General features: G+C 43.9%; 1 protein-coding gene across 1 annotated transcript in view; it reads left to right on the top strand.

Annotated features, from left to right (window-relative positions):
* Nucleotides 1–13,642, top strand: part of LOC308379325 (thyroid hormone receptor alpha-like) — a gene marked incomplete at its 3' end in the record, with an annotated part of 39,184 nt that overhangs the window by 16,754 nt on the left and 8,788 nt on the right. The window contains exon 2 of the mRNA XM_080856411.1: nucleotides 11,109–11,354. Within this exon, the coding sequence (XP_080712537.1) occupies nucleotides 11,308–11,354 (47 nt within the window). The 5' untranslated portion in view covers nucleotides 11,109–11,307. The remainder of the gene's footprint in view (nucleotides 1–11,108; nucleotides 11,355–13,642) is intronic.

The following is a 13,642-nucleotide window of genomic DNA, read 5'->3' as shown; positions in this document are numbered from 1 at the left end:
GTGTATGTGTGTGTGTGTGTGTGTGTGTGTGTGTGTGTGTGTGTGTGTGTGTGTGTGTGTGTGTGAACTGATCAGCATCTGCATACTGGAGTTACGTGAAACTCCTTTCCAGAATAGATTAGCTCCTATGCATTTTGTGGTGTTATTTGTGTGTGTCTGTGTCTGTGTCTGTGTCTGTCAGTGTGTGTGTTATGCAAGGGAGAGACAAAGAGTATTGTTCAACTTCAGCCAAGGACTTCATCTGTGGTGCCAAGAAAAGGCAGTTGGTCAGGCAGATACCCACACCGGAACACAGACACACACACACACACACACACACACACACACACACACACACACACACACACACACACACACACACACACACACACACACCAACTCACTAATCTTTCCTGCTCTGGTGTGTGACCAAGTGAGGTTTGAAGCAGCTGTGCTAATTTCTCTTAGTTACGCCTGGGAGAATAAAAATGTCAGATTCAGCATTTTACACACAGAGGGACACACACACACACCCACACACAGCGACACGGTGGCATGCATACAGATGTTATTAACAGTTACCTTATCTCGGAAAAGTCAAGTCTGAAACCATTTCTTTTAACCCTTGTAAGCCCACTGAACAGGTTTTTGTTCAAGTGCTCAACAACCGCCTGACTCATTTATGTGTCATTAAGATAACCCAGAGAAGACTTTTGGGAAAACACCAGTTACAGTATATCTGTTATATTAATATATAATATTCTGGTACTCCTAAATAACAAACCTTCATTCTGTGAACCTGTCATTTCTGTAAAGAAATGGAATATACACTTGATACTAATAAGATAATACATCACAAAATAAATAATATAATAATACATAAATAATAATAATTAACATAGTTATATCCTACAACATTACAATGCCACAAATGATAGCATGCCGTCATGATACAAACTGCTGTAATTTAATGCCTCAAACTAAGGCCATATGTACAGTAAATGGATACTCCAAACTCGACAAAAACATATATCATGGCCATGGCTAAAGTGAGGAGGCCGTGTGGCCATTGCACCTTGCCCGAGCGCTTCATGCAGCCCAGAGAAGGGCGCCTGCGCCAAAACATCAGGAGATGAATGCTCGTTCTTGGAAAGGAGCCCCTTCTGTCCTTCCTGCATTGCCTGGCAACCGCCACCCATGAAGCACCAGCAGCAGCAGCTTGCTAATGGCGATGGTTTGGCTCGTCGGTAGACGGTTAGGCTCTACCCCTCCTTCTCGCTCTGTAGTGGGAGATGAGAAGTATTTAAGCTTTTCAGGTGCCAGACTGTGGTGTTTAGGAAGTGGTGTCAGGAACGTAGAGAAGAGACGTGACCTCAAAACACTCCTTTGATGTGTTACACTCCACACACGCCCCTCAGCATGACTGTTGCTTCCAATTTTTGGTTTTCACCATTTTGTCCATGCTGCCAGTAAACAGCCCCTCAAAATGGAATTGAAAGCTAAGCTGCCTTCTCTTGTGAGTATTGTGACTCCCATGGTTTTGCATGGTGCTTCATACTTGGCTTTTCCCAGAGGATGTTAAACAGGTGTTATACTGTTAACCTATGTTGCTGGCTGTGTTAAGATCAACGGTCAAGTACTCACACAGTTGACTACGATGCGTTAAAGCTACAGTGTGTTCCTTTTGAAATCATATCCCGTAAGTCACAGACTTCCTGATAGATAGCCCTGAGGCGGTTTAAAAGATTTCTTTAGAAGCCGGAGCAGCATTACAGAGAATTTCCCTCTGACGTTGTCCCCCCCTACAGGCCTCTGACTTCACCTAGTCTGTGACTGCACGATGTTCACCAAGTGCTGGGCCCCACAGGATGTTGGTCAGTTAGCATCAATAATGAGCTGGCTGAAACAGAAATAGGCTTTGCTTTCAGACTTTTACCATTAGCAGTAGCATCAAGCTCTTCAAGACTGGTACAGTTCTCAATAACTTGAAATGTGAGAGATAAATACTGCTCTCCCTCTCTCTTTCTCTATCCCTCACTCTTGCTCACACACACATTCTCGCTCTCTTACTCACTCTCTCTCGCTCTCTCTCTTTTGTCAGTTACCTTTCCTCCCTCTCTCTTTCTCTCCTCCTCTGACGGGTCGTGGCCAGGTTAGTGTTGTCACATGAAGCTGCCTCTCATCTCTGTCTTTGACACCGGTTGCCCTGATGCATTTTCTGTTCCGCTCAACTCCTTACCCCCCCCAACCCCCCCGTTCACCGTTATCGCTAAGCCTGTGAGGTATACTCCTGACGGGAATTTGGCGCAGATGTAAGGCCTGTCAGGTCTGTCAATCTGTGAGCGTGCGCGCACACACACACACACACACACACACACACATAGAACTCTCTGAAGTTTTTTGTCTCTGATGCCCTCCTTGAGGTATCCCACCTCTTCCCCTGCCAGGAACATTTTAATGAGTGCCGGAGGTGGCAGGCCCGATGTGATCTCCGCAGATCCAGCGTGGGCTAAAGACACGTGACTTTAATGTCTGCATGCGTTGTTTGCTTATAAAAGGAAACTCAAAACTCAAATTGCAGCTGCCCCGTAACATTTTAATTAGACCCAAGTGAAATGGACCAAATGAAGTGGCAGTCTTCTTCCAATTACACGTGTTTGAATTCTTGAAAACCCTATAGACAGGTCCCAGCTGACTCCGGCTGGATATGACTCTGATCTGACATCAGTCTGTCAAGATACATCTTTTTGATGCATTCTTGAGCAGTGTACATTTACAGTATGTTGAGGATTACTTGTGGTTGTTTACAAGAGAACTTGTTTACAAGAAGAGTCTTTTTTTTATTGCCCTGTTTTCTTTTTTTAGAAATCTTTTCAAAAGCACATCTCACTCTTATCATCTGGGAGCAACATAACGTTTACCATTAACTTTACTTTGCTTTTGTGTCAACATAATTATGTCATAAACATCACAAAATTTGCCACCACAAATGCTGTGTTCTGTCACTACTTGTCATGAGTGTAATGTTGCCATTACAGTTGTGTTCAAATGAATTGCAATGACAGTTTTTGTCATGACAGCTCTCTAATACACCATGACAGCCATATCATTACAACTACCTGTAATGCTAACGTGCCATTATAAATCTGGCTAAGTACATTACACTACATACAGATTATAGGGTAGGCTTTGATGATTTTTCTGTCATACACACTTTAGATTGCATGTGTTGTGACACAGCTTTACATGTCAGGGTGTAGCTGATTTGATCATAGAATGTTCTTTGTTAATAAGCTTAATTTTCCTTCTGTGCTCCATTCTATTGCTGTACGGCAGTATAATTACCCAGTAATGTCATAGTAACATCCTGTGCAGAGGCATAGCCTTGGACGCACACACACACACACGCACACACACTCAGAGACAAACTCGTCCATGTACAAGGTGTGGCCAAGTCTGACGAATGCGAAATGACGAAAACCTGTCCTACACGTTTATTAAACGGCTCCTAAGAGCGTTGTGCACATGTCTTACACACACCATTAATACATCAATCAAAGTGATGAGTGCCAATCAGTGTTCATGTAGCTCCTCCACTATCTCCAATAAATTGCACCAGCACCATCATTAAAGTATGCTACCCATTTATTAAACAGGGGGTGTAGGCCTCTCTCTACTCTCACATCAGTCAGCACGCCTCTGCCCCCCCCCCGTCTGGCGGCCAGCTGTGGTCCCATTGGAGGGGAAGTGTGTGAAGGTGTTAGGATCTGCACGGTGGCCCAGTGCCAGAGAACGGCAGGCTTGCAGACACAGCATGTCTGAGGCCTGGGACTCGCAGCCTTCTCTCTTTTCATCCGGGGGGGGGGGGGGGGGTTGGAGATGGGATGCAGACGCCCTCTAGACTGTAGGCACGTGGGCGGGCAGGCGGGCGGGGCCAGGTAGGCAAAGAGGAGAGAGGAGAGTTGGCATGCTGATCGCAGGCAGCAAACATTCCTGTCACTTCATAAAACGTGCCATGTGGTGTGTGTGTGTGTGTGTGTTTTCTGTATCGGGTTGGATGGGGGGGGTTAACGGCATCCTGCTGGCACAGCAGCTACTCTGACACTTGCTCAGTTTTCTCTTTCTCTTTTTTCTCTCTCTCTCTTTTTCTTTCCCCTATCTTTTTCTGTCTCTCTTTGTCTGTCCCTCTCACTCTCTCCTCTCTCTCTCTGTTACACTCTTTACGCCATCTGTCTCTGTCTCTCTACCTCTTCATCTCGCTTTCCGTCTTTCCCTCACTCCTGTCTGTCTCCCCCGTCTTTCTTTCTGCCGAAGCCTCCCTGTATCTCTCCGCGATCCCACATCCCTCTTTCTTCCCATTTCTCTTTTTCTCACTCCATCATTCTCGAATCGCAGTTCTCCTCTATCCCACATCTCGCAACCAAACATCTCCGTGCTCATGTTTCAATGAGCTGGAGAATCCACACACAGCTACTACCCTTGGTTATCCCAGACCCTTTTTTCCAATGCCTGTGCACTTACTGAGATTTTTCCCTTCACGCCAGTGTGTGTGTGTGTGGGTGTCGAACCGTGTGTGTGTGTGTGTGTGTGTGTGTAATTCAGAGTGTATTGCAACACCAACCACACATCCCTGGGGCTGGCCAAGCGCAGATCAGATGTGTTTGAAGCGTGTGTGTATGATGTATGGTGTGGTGTGGTATGGATCGAGCAACACTCACACACACACACACACTCACGGCTCAAAGACCAGACTCCTGCAGCTGGGTGTTTATGGAAAACTGCCTCCCTCTGCCAAAATATCCAACCCAGCTCACAGACACACTGTTTGAAAAGTTAACAGTAGTGTGTGTTTCCTCAGCCGTCACATTGGAGGGTATTAAAGCTGCTTTATTAGATTCAGTAGTTCATCAAGGCAGTGATTTTCCAGTGTGTTTCCTCTGTATTGAGTGCTAATGGGCCTTGCGCCGTTCTTTTAACGGAACCCTAACTGTTACTTGCAGCATACGGACGCACAGAATGAATGTCTGTAAAGAGGACTTGTCATACACACGCTATGTTAGGTAGTGTCACACTGCACAACAGATAGGGCTTTTTACATGTAATAAGTTGTTATTCATATGCACATATATACACACACACAAATTGGTATGTGGTTTGATGTCCATATAGCTGACTTATGCATTCAGTCCTGGTATACATATATGCAATAGGTTTCACACTAGAATGACTGGTGTGATCAACAGAGGACTACATTTCCCAGTGATAGCGTGTAGTAAGACTGACTGTGGTAAGACATGTAAGACTGATGTGAGTCTTTCCTTTTTTCCATGTGTTTCTGTGGCAAAGGAAGACAGACCCTTTGGGAACGTGTGCTGAGATTGGGTTCATAAAATTTTTGCTGTAATTAGAAACCAGCATGGAGACAGAGGGCCATAATTTCATTGAAGGCCAACGCAGCTGGCAACACGCAAAGTCCACAGTGTAGGCTATGGCCTAAAGCTAATTTAATAACTTGGCAAAATCATTTTGCTAATTTCATAACATGAGCAAGATTCTCGCAAGGGCAAACATGGGTGGATCAGGGCAATGCTGGGGTGTGCCCGTGCACAGACGTGGAAGTTCATGTAAAAATGAGTTCCTTCACCTTTTCCGTGAAACTTCAATATGATTTCATGTCAGCCAGACCTCCAGCATAAGAACCTCTGTTTTGCCTGGTGTAGATCACTCCGTTCATGACCGATAATTTGTTGTGAAATCGTTGTGATTGGCTGATAAAGAACGACATCATTGCCACATCCATTAATTAGTCAACCCATTTGTGCTTGATTGTGCCCTGCGTTGTGTCAATGTAATGAGCAAATATAGGTATCGTATCCCATTCTATTTCCACCGCACGGATGCTGATATGCACAGCCAGTTTGCGGTGCTCATCGCACTATGAAATTTGGGCCCACAGTTTTCCCGTTTTAGAGACGTAAACCTCTCTCACAAACATTGCTCCGGGTACATTACTGGGATAACCTTTCAGGCACTTCCTAGTGATTTTTCACTGTTCATACACGCAGCTCGATTTAGGAACATGTCTCTCTTGTGCCTTTCCACACACGCCATGGCAAGGCCTGGTTAGACGGGGCAACGGACAGTCCAGCAGATGGTGCTAGATGGATTTGACGTGCTTGTCCCTGCAATGTTACTGCTTTCATTCACAACACAACCATACAAGCATTTTCCCTGAAATGTTACTAGATCTTGAGTATGGAAATTGGAGGTACGGATATCCCTGAATATTGATTCCTGCTCCCATTGACACATGACCCCATAAAGAAATGCTCACGAAGAGCTCGGGTATAGACTGCATGTGTAAAACACAATTGTAAATACACCCACACACACACACACACACACACACACACACACACACTGGCACCACCCACAACACCAAAGCAGCAAACTGTGGCTGTGTTCACACATAACATCACACGCTGGTCAGAGCCCTTTTCATGTTGAAACAAACACTGTTCCAAAAAGTAGTTGACAAAGTAACAATTTATGCCAGAATTAGGTAACAGGCTAGCTTTGCTAGCGACTGCAATAAACAGAAACTCTTAGAACCCGTTTTTGGTGGTTGTTAGGGGAAACAACATGTCTCACTGCTCAGCTTGTGAAAAAGCACTTGTCGTAGGGCAATTTTGTCCTGAGAAGTTGAACTTTTTTCAACCGAACTCCGTTATTTCTGGGAACTGTCTGTTTTTCTAATTCATGGGATTATTTTGTAAAACAGATGCTGACAGCTTCAAAAAACAGGTTAACCGTGAACACAGCTTTACATGCATGCAAATACCCTTCATGTATGTTCCCTTTTTCTCACTCCTTTTCTCTCTGTCTTCTCCCTCTCTCTGTCTCTCTCTCACACACACACACAAACACACACACATGTATTTACAAACAGACTGTCCTCACTTGGCAGGCGCTCTGCTCTGCTCTGCTCCCCAGTCTGGACTGTGTCTTTGTCCCCGGAACAGGATGGGACAGGGTGGGGAAGACTGGGAGCGATGGGGGTCTGTGGGGAAAGGATATGAAATGAAAACAAGCAGTGGGAAAGTAAATGAGTTTCTGCTTTTCTTCCACGGGGCACGCAGCCAGGTCCAGGGCAGACCTCATACAGCCCCATTTCTTCTCCTCTTCTCCTTCCTCTTTCCCTCCCAGGTTATTTTATTTCTTTTTAATTATTAGTTTTTTTCGCTTCTGAGTCGCTCTCCTATAATGTAATTTGTGTGTGTGTGTGTGTGTGTGTGTGTGAGACTGTGGGTGGGTGTGTATTTGTCTCTACAAGAAGATTTGTTTCTGTATGTATCCATGTCCGTCAGTATGTATTTAGATGTTCTACGCACTCTATTTATACATGTAACCTACACATGTAGTCTTTCAGACATTCAGACTTCATGAAAATCTATACATTGATCCCTGTGTTTTGCGGTGAAGTCAGTTTGGCTAGTTGCATCCCCTGTGCCATCATAGGGACTGGGAGCCTTGTTGAGCTCGGTCCAGTCGGATACGGGCCTTATAATCACCACCCGGACCACACAGGCACAGAGCAGTAGTCAGGTTCCCAGTCAGAACCGCTGCCAAAACCACTCCGCCCACATATACATACATACCCACGCACATATACATACATACACACGCACAAACACATACATACACACGCATATACACATACAAACACACGCACATACACACGCACATGCACATACATACACACACACACATACACACGCACACATACACATACATACAACTACATACACACACACATACATACATTCACATATCCCTCAATCGTGCCATCCAGAGGGGGAAGCGACCAGATTATGGACAGCTGGTCCAGTGAAGTTGAGACCGTTGTGGGCCTTGCTGGGGGGTTCCCCTGATCCCCCCTGGGACAGCGAGAGGCAGACGTTACATTCTGTAACGGGAACGGGAAGCAGTGTTAATCCGACGACGCAACCTAATTAAAGAGCTGTGTTGGCTACAGGAGAATGGTGAACAGGAAATGCCTTCATCAGTGGGCCAGTGTCTGCTACAGCGCATCACAGTAACTCCTGTGTTAGGTCTATTCACACACGCACACACACACACACACACCCATGCACACACGCACACACAAGATACAGCCGCCAGTATCTCCACAAGTAGCAATAGCACGTTCACTACAAACAAAAATACAGATAAACCATTGATGTCATTTCAAAATGCGTGCAACACTAGATAGGGATGTTGACGGACGGATTGTTTCACTTGATTTGGGGTCAAGCTTCCTGATTGGATGGTAGAGGGGTGACTGCAGGTTGTTTGAGTTTCTGGACTTTTGGGATTATTGTGCGACAGACTGCTGGCTAGATCAGGTGCTGTTTTTCAACTCCCTCAAGTCAGTTTGTATATCACCAGTGCAGGGATTAAAGACCATTTATTCTTGTTATGAATGAGTTCTGGAATTGGATCAAGGCTATTAGTTCTGCCCCTAGTCAAACACACACACACACACACACACACACACACACCCCTCTTGTCTGGGGTTTCCTGTTCTGTTTTGGTCTCTCAGGTCTTGCCAGGACGGCGAGTACTCATCTGTAAGATAGAATCCTGACTGGAGGGGGAGTCCCACTTACACACAACACAGATACATTCTTACTCCGCAACTCCAAATATTTCCTCTTTGATGGAATTTCTGTGTGTGTTTGAATGCCTTGCCACTTTTTGAAAATTGAATCTAAGCTGGTTGTGTATGATTATAAAATAGAGTCAAATGAACAAGTTATTTTCATAATCCAGGAAATTAACTTTTATATAAGTAGAGGTAAGTACTGTACAAGAGTCCATGGCTGCTTAACGTCTGCCGCAAATGGTTGGTGCGGACTTTTCACATTTGGTTTCCCTCTATTCTCTGTCTGTTTTTCAATCTATGTCACTGTATCTCACTCTGTATTTCTCTCTCTTTCTCTTCCTTTCTCTTTCTCTCTTATTTGCTTTTCAAAGATGCAGCTCATGAACACACACACTCATAGAGACACTATATAAAGATAGGTCTTGCCGGCTTTGTATTCTGTTCTGACCACATTATGCTATATGCGAGGCCTAGCCTATATCCTGCTGCTGCTCTTAGATCTCTCTGTACCATATGGCATATGAGAATCCGCCTCTGGTAAGTGCTGGAGGAAAAAAAAGGAGGGACATGAAAGTGCGGCCGCTCCTTTTTTATAGAGTGTTGATGAGTTATGATGAGGGGTTCCTGCAGCCCGCCCTCCGTATCCCCTGCTGATTCCAGGTTTATTCAGTTGTTTTTTTTCCTGTGAAAAGAAAGAGAGAGATTGGACGTTTTATGTCCTGAAGGAAGGAGCATTTGAGGGTTTGTCGTGCGCTCAGTTCCGTTGGAGACAGGGCCTTCGAGTTAAGACCCGATCCTTACGGAACCTCCTGCATGGTTCAGCGCTGGGACCCTCCGGTAATTAGGCGAGGAAGTGCAGACGCGGGTCACACGCAGGAAAAAAAAGAGTCAAGAACATGGTGTCCTTGTGGATGTTCTTACTGGGAGCGCTTCAGGCACACAAGCGACGCCGTTGCCTGCATATTTTTCTGCTACAGCTCGAGTTATGTTTCCCTAGCGACGTGGGAGCGAAGCGCGTGTGAGTGCACGAGGGTGGTGTAGTCTGGAAGAGCACCTTGAACAGCATCAGAGGAAGGAGAGAAGGAAAGGGGAAAGGAGGTGGGGTGGGGGCGGGGGGAGGCTAGTTTTGTTTTTTAAACCCAGTCACATTCTTGGCAGCTATTGAGAACAGTGCTGCCAAAGGTTGTCCGAGGGAGAACAGTGTGAGTGTGTGTGTGTGTGTGTGTGTGTGTGTGTGTGTGTGAGTGAGAGAGAGTGTGAGAGAAATGTTTTCAACTTGTTTTCTGGATGTATATCTTTTCCTTCTCTCAAATGTCCGGATCCATTTTTGTAATCGTGTGTGTGTGTGTGTGTGTGTGTGTGTGTGTTTGTTTGTAGCTTTGTGTGCATGAGAGACTACAGAGATGTTTGCACATAGCAACACTGACCTGAATTTTTTTCCTTCTCTCACAAATTCAAATCAATTTATGTAATTCCACATATGCCTGTATGTGAACTAATCCACAGTCATTTTCTTAAACATTCTGGTATGTTGTTTTGAGCGTATCCTGCCATGTAGCAAAACATTGTTAAGAACCCAATGTTTAGATTGGAGAACAGAATATTCTGTGGGGGGGAAGTAATCCCATCAAAAATCGTACCAGTGATGGACAACAATCACACCAACACGGCTGTGTGTGGTTAAGCCAGCATTAGCATAGAGATTAATTCAAGGTTTGTACTCTACACACAAGATGAGTTGAGATTACACCTGAACAAAACAAAACTGGCATGTGGTGACAAAGACACGTCATGTCTCTGATCCCAAATAGTAAATAAAATGCATAGAGTTGTCAATGAAATACAGGAGTCATTTATCCAAAGCTTTTATCCAAAGCTCATGTAACCCATTCTTCTTTAAGAATAAGTGTAGTTTGTGCACAATGTATGACTCAAAAGGGCACTAGATGGATTGCCACTGGAGAACTAAAACAATAGTACTGTCATCCAGCTGTTCAACAGCAGAGATCAGGTCAAGGGTGAGGTTGATTTAGGTAACTTCCACTCATTTGTGCCACCTAGTGTTCAAAATGACAAGCTTCGGGTCACCGATCTCTGTCAGCCTCTGTAAATGAAAGTGAAACAGAAAACACAAAAACACAATATCCCAAGTTTTTGTCTATGAATACTTTCAAATTCCAATGTTTCTTGTAGAATTCAATCAATGTGAATGATCTCTTGTGCTAACAAAGTCGCCCTTGGAATTCAATACTACCAAAGGCGGGAAGTCTGAAAAAATACAGAAAATGGTTGAATAAAAACAAATAAGGAACCAAGTAAACACATCATAACCATAATCACAATTCTTTGTTGGACAGGGTCACTGTACACCTTTGTCTGATAGGCTACTCATATTTGGCTGATTTTTCAGTACCTTAAAAGGGTAGGTCATGACAAACTGCTTTGGTCTTTTGCTCTCTCTCAGGCTCCACAAGCAGGTATCCCAACCCATTGCCGATTGACTGCACGGTGAAGTTGGGGACCTCTTCTACAGATGTGCCAACAGGAATCCTCTAATGGCTGTTGACTGACTTAGTGGTGGATGCAGGACAAGAAGAGAAGGGTGGGGACCACCTTAGTCTCACATGATTGGTCACTGGATGGAATTGAGGTGAACGGAACCCATGCCCAAAGAGCAGGACTCAAACCTTTCAGAGGGAGATGAGAAAGGGTGAGTGTGTGGTCTGTTGTTGTTGTCGTTGGTGTGTGTGTGTGGATTGTTAAGGTGCTGTGAGGAAGAAACTGTTTTAAGTAAGGTCTGAATGTAGAGCCCTGTGGAACTTCTCTGGTTGTGTTCTACATATGAGCCATTCAGATGTTTGTGTGTGTGTGTCTTCTTTCGGGGGGCATTTTATAATTGATGCCCTTGGTTACAACTTTGACAGGATTAAAGTGAAACCCACCAGCCTGTATTGGTTGGTTCCATTAACTACATTAAAGAGTATTACTCTAAAACGCACTCAAGTTATGGTTTAACAGTTCTATTTACATATTTTGATTTCCTTTCGTTCCAAAGCGAATCACATCTCTTAATTCGTTTCCTTGACACACTGTATTCTTTGTATTGATCCTAGAGCTCCATAATCACATAATCATGAAGCCAGGCTTTATGTGGGATTATGGTTGCGGAGAGTGGGCAGGATTAGTGGGTGGGTGAGGGTGGTGATGGGGATCTCATGATGGGGCAAAACAGAAAGGGAAAACAGCTCAGGACAAATCAATATGTCACATTAGGCATTGCCCTGTGTGTGTGTGTGTGTGTGTGTGTGTGTGTGTGTGTGTGTGTGTGTGTGTGTGTGTGTGTGTGTGTGTGTGTGTGTGTGTGTGTTTATAATATAATAGTGAGATTATAACTTGGTTCACCCTTGCTTATTATGGACTGTGAGCTAGCGTTGGAAAGTGCAACGCTGAAGGGTCAGATGGTGGTAATATATGCCCACATCACTAGATAGAGAGAGAGAGAGAGAGAGAGAGAGAGAGAGAGAGAGAGAGAGAGAGATTAAGCACATGTTCTGTGTACTGCTTAGAGCCTCGTGCCTTGCTGTCTGATTTTCCTAGGATTTCTGAGTCGTAGCTTACACACACACAAACACATGTTATTGATAGTGAAGGAAATTTAGGAATTGAATGCTCCTTCCTTGAAAAAACATTATCATTTTTTTCTTCAAACTTTTTTTGGCTTCTTTAAGTACAAAATATAAAGAAAGCTTGATGATGATCATGAGATACAGTACCTCCTCCTTATCTGTGAGCATCTCAACATCCCACCTGGGTAATTAACTGTGGAGTGCAGCTGTAATTAGCAAAGTGAACATAACTGAATACACATGGGGCTTAGTGAAACTAGACCCTCGGAGACACAAATGAAGGATTTGATTGTTTTCCCATTTTTATCTCTCCTTCATCTGCGCCCCTTCCTGTTCCATTCATTTTAATATTTTTGCAGAAGGTTTGCCAGAACACGGTAACATGTTTTTGTCATGCGCGTAGGGTCTTCCACCTGTGATAAAGTTTATCTCGGAGCATCACACTGTTGCCATGTAAACTCAGCGTATCAGCATTGTTAACCACAGCCATTGGCAAATAGAGGGGTCGGGGACATTGTTTTGAGTCTTGCTGTAATATCATAAGATGGCCAAGCATCGAGGGAATATGGAACATTTTTATTAGCCATGACATTTTTAATATAGAGCCAGCTCTAAAAGAAATCTCTAAATAAATACAAACTGAAGTGCATACAAAAACTCAAAGAAGTAATAAACATCTACAGAAGACACATGAACAATATCAATCATTATCATTATTGTAGGTCTAGAAGCATTTTACCATCCTGTGTAAATGTGGTACGTTATCACTTGTTGAGGCACTGCAGAGGTAAAATGTGCATTCGCGTCGGGGGTGCTGTTTGCCCTGTCGGGGCTTATTTTCCAGATAATGACCAGTGTTCTATACATTATCCCTTACATATTGTATTCTAAACACAGTGCCCACCCATGCAGATGTTGTCGTTCACGTTTGGTGGCTTCTGCTGCTGCCACTAGTAATAAGCCTATAGCATTTACGTATATTCTGTTCAGATTATTTTGAATGCCTGTCTGTTGGAAACATGTCTTTATTTGTCTAAATGTGATGGGTTATGTCAGGTATTCAAATGCAATGACTAATTTGTTTATAAAGCTCATTTTAAAAACAAAAAATATCAGACAAAAGGCTTTACTATGAACAATAAGGTAAGGCTTCGATGACGTAATAGGATGTCTATGGTTTTTCATACAGTTAACGTGCCAAAAGGCATTTTACGGCAGTTTTTTTTTTGACACGGAATTACCAAAAACGTGACACGGAATTTGCTTTTTTTTGACGCGGAAAACTATTGGCCCTAAGTCTGTGTCTTTGGTGTGTTGCTCACACTAGTTCTAGCTCTTGTGTAATGTAGTGTTCCTGCCTAACCTTGTAGCA

The sequence above is a fragment of the Sprattus sprattus genome (genome assembly GCF_963457725.1).
Source record: "Sprattus sprattus genome assembly, chromosome: 18".
NCBI classification, from domain to species: domain Eukaryota; kingdom Metazoa; phylum Chordata; class Actinopteri; order Clupeiformes; family Clupeidae; genus Sprattus; species Sprattus sprattus.
Note: the sequence above shows the minus strand (reverse complement) of the source record. Positions and strands in the feature narration are given on the sequence as shown.